Source organism: Podarcis erhardii, assembly GCF_964252035.2.
Source record: "Podarcis erhardii genome assembly, chromosome: 3".
Classification (NCBI taxonomy): Eukaryota; Metazoa; Chordata; class Lepidosauria; order Squamata; family Lacertidae; genus Podarcis; species Podarcis erhardii.
This window is the reverse complement of record NC_138507.1, coordinates 117493728-117509398: the sequence shown is the minus strand read 5'-3', so window position 1 is coordinate 117509398 and position 15671 is coordinate 117493728. Positions and strand designations below refer to the sequence as shown.

The following is a 15671-nucleotide window of genomic DNA, read 5'->3' as shown; positions in this document are numbered from 1 at the left end:
ATGGTGTCCCCAAACCATACACCCCCCACCAAGTTTCTTGAAAATCTCCCATTAAAAAGTGGGGAGAGCTCTCCAGATCTTACCAACTCATTCACCTGTTTCCCCACAAATCCCAGTACTCACTAGAGATGATCAGCTGGGCATATCAGCAAAAAGTGCACTGTGTTTCTCCTTATAATGCACACCATAGGTTTTATTTCCCTCAGCACCTGTTATGCCTGGGGCCAAAATCACCAGGTGAATATTTCCCTACAGTTCTGGGATTCTGTTGGTTATTCAGCAAGAGGCTTTGCTAAGGAAGCCTAGAATTCTACCATGTTGACTCCAATTATATTTTGTATGCCATGTAAAGCAAGAAGGATGGTGCTTTTCAGAAGGTAGGTCCTAATAAACACTAAACTTCACGGTCATGTATTGTTTCCAGAAATTGCCAGACTAAGTTAGTTTCAACTTTTCATTTTCCGGTTCTAGTGAATACACAACAACTTTTTTCTCATAACTTTCTAGCAAAAAGGAATAGCCAACAAATCTTTGGTTCATCTTAATATATTTTTATTCTCATTCAAATTTACATCATTCAAAGCATTTCCTGATCTTTCAGAAGATCAGATCTGAAGAGGGCAGATGGCATACATGAAAATGGTGTCACTGAACCTAGAGTTGATGATTTCTCAAACAGAGGTGAGATGTCTTGCCATCACCTGGCACCTCTGAGAAGTTTGGAAATCAGAAATTAATATGGACGAATACAAGGAAAGAAGTGAGCCATCCAGCTCATATCCCACAGTATCCCATCCCTATGTGCTCTGGTTTTCTTTCCCGATTTCCTTGTCTCGAGTTGGCAACTGTTATCACTATTTCCATCCTGAAATGTCCACCTACTGTTGATCCCTCCCCCCCTTCATCCCACTACCTTTTCTCTACTGACTTCCCTTTAATTCCCTCCTTTTGTCATAGAGTGTGGTGGCAAACAGGCCTGAAATGTACAAGGGCCAGCTCAGGTGCAGCATATCACTTAGGAATACTGACCCTATGGGATTTCTCCTATTCATAATTATTGCCAGCTGGTATAGCTTTTTTAAAAAGTTCAGACAATGATATGGAGGCTCAGTGCTTACAGCCATGATGGTTACATTTAGCCTCTTGTCAAAGGTGGTTCGGATACTTCAGCTAGTGCAAAATTCAGGTTGCTCACCAGGGCAAAAAAGATTGAGCATATTACACCGATCCTGGTCTGTCTGCACTGGCTGCCAATTATATTCTGGTCCAAATTCAAAGGGCTGGTCTCGACCTATAAAGCTTTTAATGGCTCAGGACCACAATACCTCAAGGACTGTCTCTTTCCTTAGGAAACTACCCAGACTCTGAGATCACCTTCTGAGGCCCTTATTTGTGTACCTCCCCCATGAGAAGTCCAGAGAGTGGCAACATGAGAACGGGCCTTTTCTGCAGTGCCTCCTCATTTGTGGAATGCTCACCCCAGGGAAGAGGAAGAGGAGTGCGGGGGGAGCGCACCGCCCCCGGCAGCACAATCCCGGTGGGATGCCATCGTGCCTGCCCCTCCCACGCTGGGCGCACTGCCCCCAGGACAAGCATCATGCTCCTGTGGGTAGCGTGCCACACTCCCAGGATGCGCTCCAGCCCTGCCCCCACCTGCTCCACCACTGTGCCTGGCACCTTCATAATACACCTTTAGGCCCCAGGCAAAAATGCTCCTCTTTAACTAGGCCTTGGGCTGATTGATATCCAATGCCCTTTTAGAATGTGTCAGAGTGTAGCGGATTATTGGTTTGTTTTTGATTATGCATTTTGTCTTTTTAGATTGTGATTTTATGTTGTAACCGCCTGATTATTATTGTTATTATATATTATATATTATATATTATATTAATACTATATTATTATTATTATTATTATTTGCTAAAAATAATGTACTACTATCTTTTTTCTTTTTCTTTTTCTTTTCTCCTCCTGTGATGTGGCTGCATTTTAATATTTTAATGTTTCAATATTTTAATGTTGTATTTTAATCTTGTTTTTAAGTTGTATTCATTCAACTTGTTTTTATTATTGCTTGTTAGCTGCCCTGAGCCCGGCCTTGGCTGGGGAGGGCGGGGTATGAATAATAAAAAAATACGATTATTATTACTAATAATAGTACTACTACTAATAATGTACTAATAATAGTACTACTACTACCACTACTACTACTACTACTAATAATAATAATATGCCTCTAAATGCCAGTTGTTGGGAATTGCAAGTCAGGAGTGTTCTGCTGCACTTGGGCCTTGCTTGCAATCTTCCCACAGAAATATGGCTGCCCATAGTGAGAACAGGATTCTGGACCCGTTGGGCTTTTCTTCTGACACAGCAGAGCTATTCTTGTGTTCTCATGAACAAGGTATAAACGACAGAGGATGAAATGGTTGGACAGTGTTCACGAAGCTACCAGCATGAGGTTGACCAAAGTGCGGGAGGCAGTGGAAGACAGGAGTGCCTGGCGTGCTCTGGTCCATGGGGTCATGAAGAGTTGGACATGACTAAATGACTAAACAACAACAACAACAACTATGGGCAAAATTGCTTTGTCTTGCCCATTTTAAACTCATTAATTATTTTTCAATAATGTATTTGTGTGAGAGAGAGAGAGAGGGGGGGAGGGAGGGAGGGAGAGAGAACATGTGTGTGTTGAGGTCATCATTCTTACCCCATGCAGCAAAGCCAGTCTGTACTGCATTTTCCAAATTGCCAATGTCTTAGAATCATAGAATAATAGAATCATAGAGTTGGAAGAGACCACAAGGGCCATCGAGTCCAACCCCCTGCCAAGCAGGAAACACCATCAGAGCACTCCTGACATATGGTTGTCAAGCCTCTGCTTAAAGACCTCCAAAGAAGGAGACTCCACCACACTCCTGGGCAGCAAATTCCACTGTCAAACAGCTCTTACTGTCATTCACACATGCCTTTGAAGGAAATACACATCACACGCTCTGTAAAGTAAGTTATTTCTGCAACAAACAAAAAGGAGCAGAGCTGAAATGATAATAATTCAATTTCATTATGTTACAACTGGCAATATTGCATATGTACTGTGTTAAGCATGTGCATTGGTCTTGAAAGTTTGTTTGCATCTGAATCCGCTGCTTTGCAAACCCAATTAATATGTCCTAGGCTATCAATGATCTGTCTGATTTGACTCATGCTTCACATCCAAAGCATCCTTTCTCAAGGCATAGAATCATACAGTTGGGATGGAACTAAGTAGTCATCTAGTCCAATCCCCTTCAATTTAAGCCTGCCAGCTAACAGAATAATAACTGCAGTGCTTTTCCTACTAGGAGCTTTCGGATATGCCCTAGCACTCAGCCTTCACTACTGCATTAAAATAAATAAATGGCTATGGCATTCCCACCACCACCACCCTTTGTTTTTATTTATTTATTTATTTATTTATTTATTTATTTATTTATTTATTTATTAATGTTGCAATACATATATAAAATCTTCACATAACGATACATATACATTATATCCGTAAATTCACATTTTCACATTTCATTGTATTCTTTCTATTCTTTGATAGAATCAGATCAAATTTGCAGATACAGCATATTCTCCAGAGTGTAGGAGGTCTGCCAAAGTACAGGCACACGCCTTTAGTGCAGACACCTTCTATTATTAATTACTATTATTATTATGAAAATATAACATTTATATTTTTAAAAAAAGGCTACCTGCAGAGGTTCTGCAAGAGCAGCCTATTCAGCGTTCTACCAGACCGCTCTTTCCTCACAACCAGACACCCTCTGACACCATCTGGAGGTTTGGACCCAAGCCAATGGACATTATTATTATTATTATTATTATTATTATTATTATTATTATTGGAAAGGAACTTACGACTACACACCAGGAATGACTTTCTGACAGTAAGAGCTGTCAAGGGAGTAATGAACTCCCTCGAGAGACTGTGGTTTCTTCTTCAGTGTAGGTTTTGAAGCAATGGTTGGATGGACATCTGTCATGGATGCTTTAGTTGAGATTTCTGCATTGCAGGGGGTTTGGACTAAATGACCCTCTGGATCCCTTCTAAATCTACAGTTCTACCATTCTCCTTTCCCAGTGCCACACCCCATGAAGCTACTCGGGTTGTCTGTGTCCAATATCCCGTTATCAGAGGTGGCATCCCTCTAAGTACCAGTAGCTGGTCCAACTTGCAGACTTCCCCAGGGCATCCAGTTAGCCTGAGAACAGGATGATGAAGTAGATAGACCTTTGGCAAGGCTCATCTTCTTTTATTGTAATATTGTGTAGCCCCGCACTCTTTATAAATCACCATTCCCCAAAAGAGCTCAGGGCTTTCTAAAGTAATAGCATACCTGCATCAGAAAACATTATCAAGGCAAGGACAAATAGAAGAACATAACAGGTTTTCATCGTCATGATACAGCAGAGGTAGGATGTTCAGTTGGGAACCGTATCCCTAAAACAAGAGCAACAACAGATAAGGGAGATGTTGTTTTAATATCAGGGTCCATAATGGTAGAAGTTCACATGAGCCCCTCCACACTTAAGGGGTGAGGTGGAGAGAGCCACAAAGGCAAGTCCTAACTTTTGACATCACTGTATGTTGTCACCATGCTAACACAATGTTAAAGGGAGCTCTGTTTGCAAGCCAAGGGATGCCATTTGCAGGAACAGCATATCCTCCCAAGTGGATGAGGTCTGCCAAACTACAAGCATGCCCATTAAGGGGCTTTCAGTGTAGACAGCTTCATTCATAAATAATAATAATAATAATTTTTTATTTGTATCCCACCCTCCCCGACCAAAGCCGAGCTCATAGCAGCTAACAACAGGTAAAATATATATATATATTTTTTAATAAAATATTTATTAGGGTTTTTTATAAAAGAAATACAAAGATAATAAACAGCATTGCTTTGTTATAACAAAATTTCATAACTTCTTTGGACTTCCTCACGTCTCCCGCTCCCACTTACATCGTTAATAATTTTTTCAAGCAAATTATCATCTTATTTGCAAATTTATAACCACTCAATTCAATATAGTGTAACAATTCTCCAACAAATTTTTGTTTCTCTTAATCTCATTTATCATCAATTTCCGATCCAATTTAGTGATGGCCAATTATTTATATTAATAATAAATAAATAAATAACAACAGGTAAAATAGCACAGTGTACATAAAATTGCACCATCAATTAATTAAAATATATTCTAGAATCAATTTGGAATCAAATTAATGGCAACCAAGGGGTTAGAGTACTATGAAGATTACAGAAGGAAAGAGGGGGTCAGACTGTGCCTTGGCCAAAGGCCTGGCGGAACAGCTCCATCTTGCAGGCCCTGCTGAAAGATGTCAAGTCATGTAGGGACCTAGTCTCTTGTGACAGAGAGTTCCACCAGATCGGGGCCACGGCCGAAAAAGGCCTGGCTCTGGTCGAAGCCAGTCTAACCTCCCTGTGGCCCAGGATCTCCAAGAGGTTTTTATTTGAAGACCGTAAGGTCCTCTGTGGGACATACCAGGAGAGGCAGTCCTGTAGATACAAAGGTCCTAGGTCGTACAGGGCTTTAAAGGTTAATACCAGCACCTTAAACTTGATCCTGTACTCCACTAGGAACCAGTGCAGCTGGTATAGCACTGGGTGAATGTGATCCTGCGGCAAGGACCCTGTAAGGAGTCTTGTTGTAGCATTCTGCACCCACTGGAGTTTCTGGGTCAGTCTCAAGGGCAGCTCCATGTAGAATGAGTTACAATAATCAAGTCTGGAGGTGACCGTCACATGGATCACAGTGGCAAGATCAGGGTGAGAGAGGTAAGGGACCATCTGCTTAGCACGGCGGAGATGAAAAAATGCTGCCTTTGTTGTAGCTGCAACCTGCACCTCCATAGAAAGGGAGGTGTCAAAGATTACACCGAAACTCTTAACAGACAGCGCTGGCACTAATTGCACCCCTGCAAGAGATGGAAGTTGGCCCCCTCATTATAATTGCTTTTAGCAAAATAAAGCATCTCTCTCTCTTTTTAAGAAGGATGCCTGAAGAGTTCCTACCACAGGCCTGTCACCAAAGGAGGAATTGTGCTGGTTCATTTGTGGAAAAACATGCCCAGTTCATGGCCCTTGGTTTATGGGAACAATTAGGTCAGTGTGAAATATTAAGGGTTTAAATGGAGCGCAACAGCACAAAGAACATCTGTTCTTTTAAATGATTTCCAAATTGATTTGTTACTTTTACCTCTGATTCTTCCTCAAATATGGTATACGTAGGCATTCTGGAAATTACCCGTTGATGCAAAATCCTAAGTTATCCCTCAGATTTCTAGGACTCCCTGAAAAGATTAGATAACTGTTATATAATATTATATCTGCATAGCATGTATTAGCTGATCGTTTTTATATGTTTGTGGCACAGTGGCCATTGCAGAACATGGGAATGGTACAAATACCTGCGATCACAAATTGGTAGCAGATTTAAACTCTTGCTAGGAGAAACATTGGGGAAGCAAGGGTAAGACATAGCACTATATACCACTAATAATTATCAATACAAACTGAGATTAACAACAATATCAAAATACAGGTGAAACTCGGAAAGTTCATTTATTTCAGTAATTCAACTTAAAAGGTGAAACTAATATATGAGATAGACTCATGACATGCAAAGTGAGATATGTCAAACCTTTATTTGTTATAATTGTGATGATCATGGTGTACAGCTGATGAAAACCCCAAATTATCAATCTCAGAAAATTAGAATATTAAATGAAATCAGCAAAACAAGGACTGCAAATAAAGCAACATTGGACCTCTGAGAAGTAGAAGCAAGCATATGTACTCAGTACGTGGTTTGGGCCCCTTTTGCATCAATTAGTGCCTCAATGCAGCGTGGCATGGATGCTATCAGCCTGTGGCACTGCTGAGATGTTATGGAAGAGCAGGATACCTTGCACAATTAAGTCTCCATCTATTGCAGACTCCTGCTTACTTGACTGCTCACAGGAGTGCTATGGGTTGATTGCTTTTCTGGCCTAGATCATGGGGGACCCCCCCCCCCCAGCCAGGTGAAGCTGATTACAACCGTGCCAGATGAAAGTAGCTGAGCAGTTAGGCCTAACTTCCAAATTGCTGGCTACATGAACCAGAAAAACTGTTTGTGGACAAACGCCGGCTCCCTCGACCAGTAAAGCAAGATGAGTGCCACAACCCCAGAGTCGTTCATGACTGGACTTAACTGCCAGGGGTCCTTTACCTTTTTAAGTTTGAAACGGGAAAAGCAAAGCATGTTTCCACATGGTATGCACAGGAAATTACCGCATTTTTCGCCCCATAGGACACACGTAGATTTTTTTTGGGGGGGGGGGAATAAAGAAAAAAAAAATTTCCCCCAGGCATGGGGCTGGAGCGGGGGAAGTACGAGCTTCCCCTGACCCCAGCCCCCAGAACAGGCTGCTGCCTGCAAGCCTTGCAAGCCCGGCGGGACCTCCCGCTGGGATTGCAAGGCTTGCGGACATCTGCCCAAAGCACGGGGCGTGCTCCACAGCACCAGGCTGCCACCCCAAGCCTTGCGCGCCCGGCGGGACCTCCCGCCGGGCGCGCGAGGCTTGTGGATAGCTTCCTGAAGCCTGGAGAGCGAGAGGGGTCATTGCGCACCAACGCCTCTCGCTCTCTAGGCTTCAGCGAAAGCCTGCATTCGCCCCATAGGACACACACACATTTCCCCTTCATTTTTGGAGGGGGAAAAGTGCATCCTATAGGGTGAAAAATACGGTATTTTGTTCTGCTATTGTATCTAGTCAAAGAGACTGTGCAGGCTCTTGAAGCACTGACAATAAAATTCTTCATAAACCTGTAAGATCGTGAATGGGTATGGGAGAAAAGTACATACTATTGCATCTTGCTACCCCCAGCAGAAGAAACAATAGTTGTATTTTAATGATGATGGCAGGGTTTTCTAAGGTGATCTAGGGATCTTGGATAATTAATGACAGCAGAGGGTGAGACAAAGAGAGAAACCCAACCGTTCTGAAGGGCTTATTTACCCAAACTTTCACCTGTGTTGCTACACCTATTTATTCAACTTTGGACTACATCTAGAATAAAATTTAGGGTCACTCCCACTTGAACACTCATAGAGGTGGACTTCGTTTCTATGCCTGGTTCAGGAGCATTTTGGTGTCATCTCTAACTCGACAGAGTACAGAAGTAGAAACACCTCCACCCAAATTCTCCTGAACCATGCCTAGAAAATGAAGACTAATCCAGAACGAGGCAGCCAGACTGGTGACTGGGAGTGGCTGCCGAGACCATATAACACCGGTCTTGAAAGACCCACATTGGCTCCCAGCACGTTTCCAAGCACAATTCAAAGTGTTGGTGCTGACCTTTAAAGCCCTAAACGGCCTCGGTCCAGTATATCTGAAGGAGCGTATCCACCCCCATTGTTCTACCCAGACACTGAGGTCCAGCACTGAGGGCCTTCTGACAGTTCCCTCACTGCGAGAAGCCAAGTTACAGGGAACCAGGCAGAGGGCCTTCTCGGTAGTGGCGCCCTCCCTGTGGAATGCCCTCCCACCAGATGTCAAAGAGAACAACTGCCAGACATTTAGAAGACATCTGAAGGCAGCCCTCTTTAGGGAAGCTTTTAATGTTTGATGTATTATATTATTTTAAAATTTTTATGGAAGCCACCCAGAGTGGCTAGGGTGGCCTGGCCAGATGGGCATGGTATAAATAATAAAATTATTATCATTATTATTAAGACTACCTCTACGAAGGCCCAAGTGGGAATGACCTTCAATTTTATTTTGTGCACTTACTAGTTCAGAAAGTGCAAATTAGAAAAGCTTGCAAACCAAATGGATTTCGCCCCACTCCTAATTGGGACATACATTTATTATTGTTGTTGTTGTTCTTAAGCTACATAAGAAGAGGTCAAACTTACATAAGAAGATCTCTGCCGGATCAGGCCAAAAGCCCATTTAGTCCAGCATCTTGTTCTCACCGTGGCCACCACATGCGTGTGAGAAGCCCAATGGCAGGAGTCGATTCCAACACCCCTCTCCCCACTTGCAATACCCAGTAATAGAAATTGAGATACATTCCACCTCCGACAGTGGAGGTTTGACATAGCCATCCTGGCTTCTGCTAGGGGTTGATTTAAAAAGGAGTAAGTTGCCAAGCAGAGACATCACATTGCCGACAAAGCTCCATATAGTTAAGGCTATGGTTTTCCCAGTAGTGATGTATGGAAGTGAGAGCTGAACCATAAAGAAGGCTGATCGCCGAAGAATTGATGCTTTTGAATTATGGTGCTGGAGGAGACTCCTGAGTCCCATGGACTGCAAGAAGATCAAACCTTTCCATTCTTAAGGAAATCAGCCCTGAGTGCTCACTGGAAGGACAGATCCTGAAGCTGAGGCTCCAGTACTTTGGCCACCTCATGAGAAGAGAAGACTCCCTGGAAAAGACCCTGATGTTGGGAAAGATGGAGGGCACAAGGAGAAGGGGACGACAGAGGACGAGATGGTTGGATAGTGTTCTTGAAGTTACCAACATGAGGTTGACCAAACTGCGGGAGGCAGTGGAAGACAGGAGTGCCTGGTGTGCTCTGGTCCATGGGGTCATGAAGAGTCGGTTACGACTAAATGACTAAACAACAAGTTGCCAAGAAAAGGAGAAAAGATAACCAGATAACATAGGACTGAAACAAGTCCTGGGCTCCTCCCCATGCTTGTTTGTCAATATTAATTTCTGATCTCCTAATATTTCAGCACTGTCTCTGAGTGCTGGGAGGAAATCTCATCCCCACTTTTAGGAATAATCAACTCCAGCTTTACTACCACCCTTACTGAGAATGCATTGTGTGCACTTTAGCAGCTGAAAGACCAGAAAATAATCTCTGCCTTGAGTCAATCAAAGATAATCTCTTTTTAATAAAGAACAACTCAGATGGGCCAAATGTTCTTTGTGTGTTCCTTTAGTGTTAGAACATGGTGGGAGGAGATCATTACATCTTGAGAGTACATGTTATAATATTTTCTGTCAATAAAGCTTGTAGACGGTAATGTCAGGAGCTTGTCCTACACTCGAGTAGGACCCTGGCAGAGACACATGCCCGACTGGCATGTTCTCTTCCTCCTGGTCGTTTGTTTGGGAGCTTCAAAAGCTTTCTTCAGCCCGAACATCACAGCGACCGATGCCAACAGACATCAGGACACTTAGGGATCCGCAGAGTCCTCGCAGATTGCATGACAGACCTCAGCAACTCAGCATTTTGGCTTATCTACTTTATTTACATATAAACACACACGGAGCACTGCAACATGGCTCTCTCTCTCTCTCCCTAGCATCAGACAGCAAAGAGAAAAAACAAAGGACAACAGTCCCACTTCACGGAACACAGTAACACAAACATCCTTTCTCCGTCACTCCCCACTCTGTGGAGTCAAAACATACCACGTCATGTGAAAAACAACAATCCCATGACTGCAGTCATAGAGCAGGAATTCTAACAGCTAATACTGTACAAACTTACAAAATTGTGTGTGTACACAAACACAACTAAAAATAAACTCCTGCATATAAAAGGCAGGTCTAACACACCATACCCATTGAGGTACATTTCAAAATCCATCCAAATTAAGGGCCAAAGGAAACGTTGTGTGTCCCACCCCACCCCACCCCGGCACCTAAAGGAAGATAGTGATGGCTCAAGGTGTGTTTGTAAATTTATCTGGCAGGGCAAAAAGCCCAGGATAAAATTTAAGATTTTGACTGATGCAAAGGAAAGGGGGGGATTTGCCCTGCCAGATCTGAAACTTTATTATGAATCAGCAGCTTTCTGCTGGCTAAAGGACTGGCTGCTTCTCGAGAACACAGACATTTTAGATTTGGAAGGTTTTAATAACTTTTTTGGGTGGCATGCATATTTGTGGTACGACAAGGTTAAGGCTCATAAAGGTTTTAAAAATCATATTGTCAGGAAAGCATTGTATAATGTCTGGATTAAATATAAAGATCTGCTGGAGAACAAAACTCCAAGGTGGCTGTCACCAATGGAGGCAAAAGCTTTGAAAAAACTTAATATGGGGGTTAAATGGCCAAAATATTGTGAAATCTTAGAACAGGAGGGGAACAAGTGGAAATTGCAGAGTTTTGAGAAATTAAAAGATAAAGTGCGAGACTGGCTTCATTATTATCAAATACTGCAGGTCTATAAGTTGGACAGGAAAATTGGCTTTCAGGTGGAAAAATCAAAACTGGAAACAGAACTGTTAGAATCCAAAACTAAGAATTTATCAAAAATGTATAACTTGCTGTTGAAATGGAATACACAGGATGGAACAGTTAAATCAGCTATGATTAAGTGGGCACAAGATATTGGACATAACATTATGTTCGCTGACTGGGAAAGGTTGTGGACCACTGGTATGAAATTCACGGCATGTAATGCCTTGAGAGAGAATATTATGAAAATGATTTATAGGTGGTACATGACCCCAGTCAAGCTTGCAAAAATTTACCACTTATCAGATAACAAATGCTGGAAATGTAAAGAAAGTGAAGGTACATTCTTTCACCTCTGGTGGACATGCCCAAGGATTAAGGCTTTCTGGGAAATGATATATAATGAAATGAAAAAGGTATTTAAATATACCTTCCTGAAGAAACCAGAGGCCTTTCTCCTGGGTATGGTTAGCCATGTGGTGTTAAAGAAGGACAGAACTCTTTTTATGTATGCTACTACAGCAGCAAGGATTCTTATTGCAAAGTATTGGAAGACACCAGATCTACCCACCCTGGAAGAATGGCAGATGAAGATGACAGACTACATGGGACTGGCAGAGATGACAGGCAGAATCCGAGACCAGGACAAAGAGACAGTGGAAGAAGATTGGAAGAAGTTTAAAGACTATCTTAATAAATATTACAAAATTAATGAAGGTTAGAAAGATATGGGTTTAAAAATCAGTGGTTTACAGGGGCGTTGTTTAAGGAAAAAGAAGAGAATTTGTAAAAACTATGGGAAATATGGGAATGGATTTGCTGACAAGATAAATGAGATTAGAATACAGAAGGGGGAGGTGTGAGGAGGTCGGAGAAATTAGGTATAGAAAAGAAGGTTTGAATTTATACTTGTTTTTGTTTTGTTGGTTTGTGTATGTTTTTATTGTTGTTTGTGTTTATATGTTTTTATTTGAAATCTTAATAAATATCATTTTTTTAAAAAAAAACAAGGTGTGTTTCCCTGAGGAGAGCATTCCATAACTGGGGAGCCACCACAGAAAAGTTCTGTTATCATATCAATACCCTCCACACCTCTCTCAGAGGGGGCACAACCAAAAGGACCTCAGGTGATGAATACAGTGTCCGGGTTTTGTTCATGTGCAAAGTTGCAGTCATTGAGGTATTTTGCACTTTGAATTGAGCCCAGTAACTAACTGGTAGTCAGTAGAGTTGGTTTCACATGCTTGGACCACCTTGTCCCAGTTAGCAATCTGGCTCCTGGATTCTTCACCAGCTAGAGTTTCTGACAGGTGTACAACATCAAAGCATAAAGCAAGATTAAAATCAATACAGATAATAATTAAAATGACCCCAAATAAACAGGCCTGTCAGCATTAGGTGATAACTGGAAGTCAAAAAGAAAGTGGGTGATGACATCTAGTTAGCCTTCATGGCATTTAATGTTCCCGCCCACCTTAATACCTGGAAACCTACAGAATACTTATTTTTAACACTCATACAGGGTAATGGAAGCTTGAAGTAGCTTGAAGTATTTCCAAGGCATCAGTGAAGCCTTACAGCCATCTCAAAATTGTTCCCTTTGCCTGGAGACATGGTGGCAACTTCCATGCTCCACAGGGGTAGGCAGCATGAGAGTTAAAGAAAATGGAATGCGAAGGTGAACCACATAAGGAATTTAACCCAGCAATATTTCCTAAAGCCAGTACAGTAGTGCCCCGCAAGACGAATGCCTCGCAAGACAAAAAACTCGCTAGACGAAAGGTTTTTTCGTCCGCGATTTGCCTCGCAAGACGAATTCCCCTATGGGCTTGCTTCGCAAAACGAAAACGTCTCGCGACTTTGTTTCCTTTGTGTAAAAACCGTTAAAACCAAGGGTGCTTAGCTTGAGCAGCTGCAGTTGCGACTTGACTTCGAGGAGCAACTGTTAGCACGTGGTTTGGTAGCCTTTTCTCAGACTTTGCTCACTTTTGAAGATTTTCCAAAACTTTTCCAGAACTTTTCCAGAACTTCTCTTTCATCCATTTGGTAAGTTAAACTTTTAAAACTTTTTTGGGGGGTTTTGGATTTTGGGTTGGGGTGTTTGGGATTCAAGGACTTGGTGTTGGGAAGGGGTTTGCGATAATCTGGGGGCTTGTGGGCCTTTTTTGGGAATTTTTATGATTTTCTGTGACCACTGGGCCAGGTTGATTTTTTTTGAAAATTTTTCTGAGTTTGAATTTCTGAGTGCTGGCTGGCTAGGGGAACAGTTGGGGAGGTTTCTGCAGAAATCTGGGACCATGTGGGGTTTTTTTGGGAATTTTTATGATTTTCTGTGACCACTAGGCATGGTTGTTTATTTTCATTTTTTTTTTCTGAGTTTGAATTTCTGAGTGCTGGCTGGCTAGGGGAACAGTTGGGGAGGTTTCTGCAGAAATCTGGGACCATGTGGGGTTTTTTGGGGAATTTTTATGATTTTCTGTGACCACTGGGCCAGGTTGTTTTTTTTTGAAAAATTTTCTGAGTTTGAATTTCTGAGTGCTGGCCATGTTGTTATTTTTTGAAAATTTTTTTTGTCTGGGTGGGGAAGCAGTTGGGGAGGGGTTTGCAGCAGTTGGGGAGGGGCTGGGGGAGCAGTTGGGGAGGGGTTTGCAATTTCTGTGTTGTGGGTGGGTTGGTGCGTGTCTGTGGGAGCAGTTGAGGTTTTTGAAGACATTGGTGATTTTTGAAGCTTTTCCTAAACTTATTTTGCAGCCATTTGAGGTTTCTGAGGACTTCGGTGGTTGATTGTTGAAGCTTTTCCAGAACTTCTCTTTCATCCATTTGGTAAGCTAAACTTTTAAAACTTTTTTGGGGGTTTTTGGATTTTGGATTTGGGGTTGGGGTGCTTGGGATTCAAGGCCTTGGTTCTGGGTTTTAATTTCTGTGTGGTGGGTGGCTGGCTGCTTTTGTATTTTTTGGGTTTGAAGCACATCACTGATTTTTTTTTCTGTTTCTGAGTTTACGAAGGTAGGAGCTGTGCTGCCATGGGACCCAAGAAGACTGCTGCTGTGGTGGCCGGCGAGAGGAAGAAGGAGAAGGTGACGCTGGAAATGAAGAAGGAGATCATCTGGAAGCACGACGGCGGAATGCGTGTGACGGACATCGCCAGGGAGTACGGCAGGAACCCATCGACCATCGGGACCATCCTGAAGATGAGGGAGAAGATCCTGGTGACTGATGCAGCCAAGGGAGTCACCAGGATCGTGAAGAACCGCCCAGCTGTCCTGGAGGAGGTCGAGAAGTTGCTGCTCATCTGGATAGAAGAGGAGCAGCGTGCAGGGGACACAGTGTCTGAGGCCGTCATTTGTGAGAAGGCCAAGGCCTTGCACGCTGACCTCATCCGGGAACAGCCAGGAACCTCAGCCGAGCCAGAAGTCTTCAAGGCTAGCAGAGGTTGGTTTGACCGGTTCAAGACAAGATCTGGCATCCACAGTGTGGTCAGGCATGGAGAGGCTGCCAGTTCTGATGTTCCTGCGGCTGAAGACTTTGCAGCGGAGTTCCTGGAGGTTGTGACGACGGAGGGCTACGTTCTGCAGGCAGAGGCTGCGCAGGAGCAGGCCTCACTGGAAGAGGAGGAAGCAACTGAGGAACGGCTGTCCTCTGAAAGACTGAGGGACATTTGCCAGAAGTGGAAGGAGGTGCAGACTTTTGCAGATCTACACCACCATGAGAAGCACGTGGCACATGACGCTGGGAACTTTTATGATACGAGGGTCATGTCGTCTTTCAGGGAGCTGCTGAAAAGGCGGATAAAGCAGCAGACTATGGACAGGTTCTTGACCAAGAAGCAAAGAGTGGAAGAGGAGCCTTCTTCGAGTGGTCCCCCAGAGTCTTAGAAAATGTACTGTACACTTTGTTGATTTTTAAATGTTTTTCTGTCATGTTTATAAAGTTAATTTATTTTCCCTTCAATTTTTGAACTGCTCTTTACAGTATGTGTGACTTTAAAGAGCAGTTAATAAACTGTTGTTGTACCAAATTTGGCTTTGTTTGGACTTTTTTTGACCATAGGAACGCATTAATTGATTTTCAATGCATTCCTATGGGATTTCGTGCTTCGCAAGACGAAAAATTCGCTAGACGACAAAAATTGCGGAACGAATTAATTTCGTCTTGCGGGGCACCACTGTATATATTTCTTTCATTAAGTAACGTAAAGCTGATTCAAAATATTGTCACAGTAACACACTACCATATTCAGGAAAACATGTGAAACTCACTAGTAGACTGGTCATATAGAGATTTGTGCAGTGTATGCAACTCCAAAAAGCAAATGGTTTCAAATGTTGTTGTTGTTGTTGTTTAGTCGTTTAGTCGTGTCCGACTCTTCGTGACCCCATGGACCAGAGCACACCAGGCCGTCCTGTCTTTCAC

At 42.8% G+C, this 15671-nt stretch overlaps 1 protein-coding gene across 2 annotated transcripts; it reads left to right on the top strand.

Moving 5' to 3' along the window:
• The first annotated feature begins 12966 nt into the window (after window positions 1-12966).
• On the top strand, window positions 12967-15276 carry LOC309337959 (putative CENPB DNA-binding domain-containing protein 1). Of its 2 annotated transcripts, XM_081855019.1 has the most exons (3): window positions 12967-14081; window positions 14256-14764; window positions 14840-15276. In XM_081855019.1, exons 2-3 carry the CDS (start codon window positions 14282-14284, stop codon window positions 15131-15133), a joined length of 777 nt encoding a protein of 258 aa, XP_081711145.1. In that variant the 5' UTR covers window positions 12967-14081; window positions 14256-14281; the 3' UTR covers window positions 15134-15276. The 2 variants fall into 2 exon arrangements, with proteins under 2 accessions (XP_081711145.1, XP_081711144.1); XM_081855018.1 differs by having other exon boundaries at window positions 12967-14764.
• The last annotated feature ends 395 nt before the right edge of the window (window positions 15277-15671 follow it).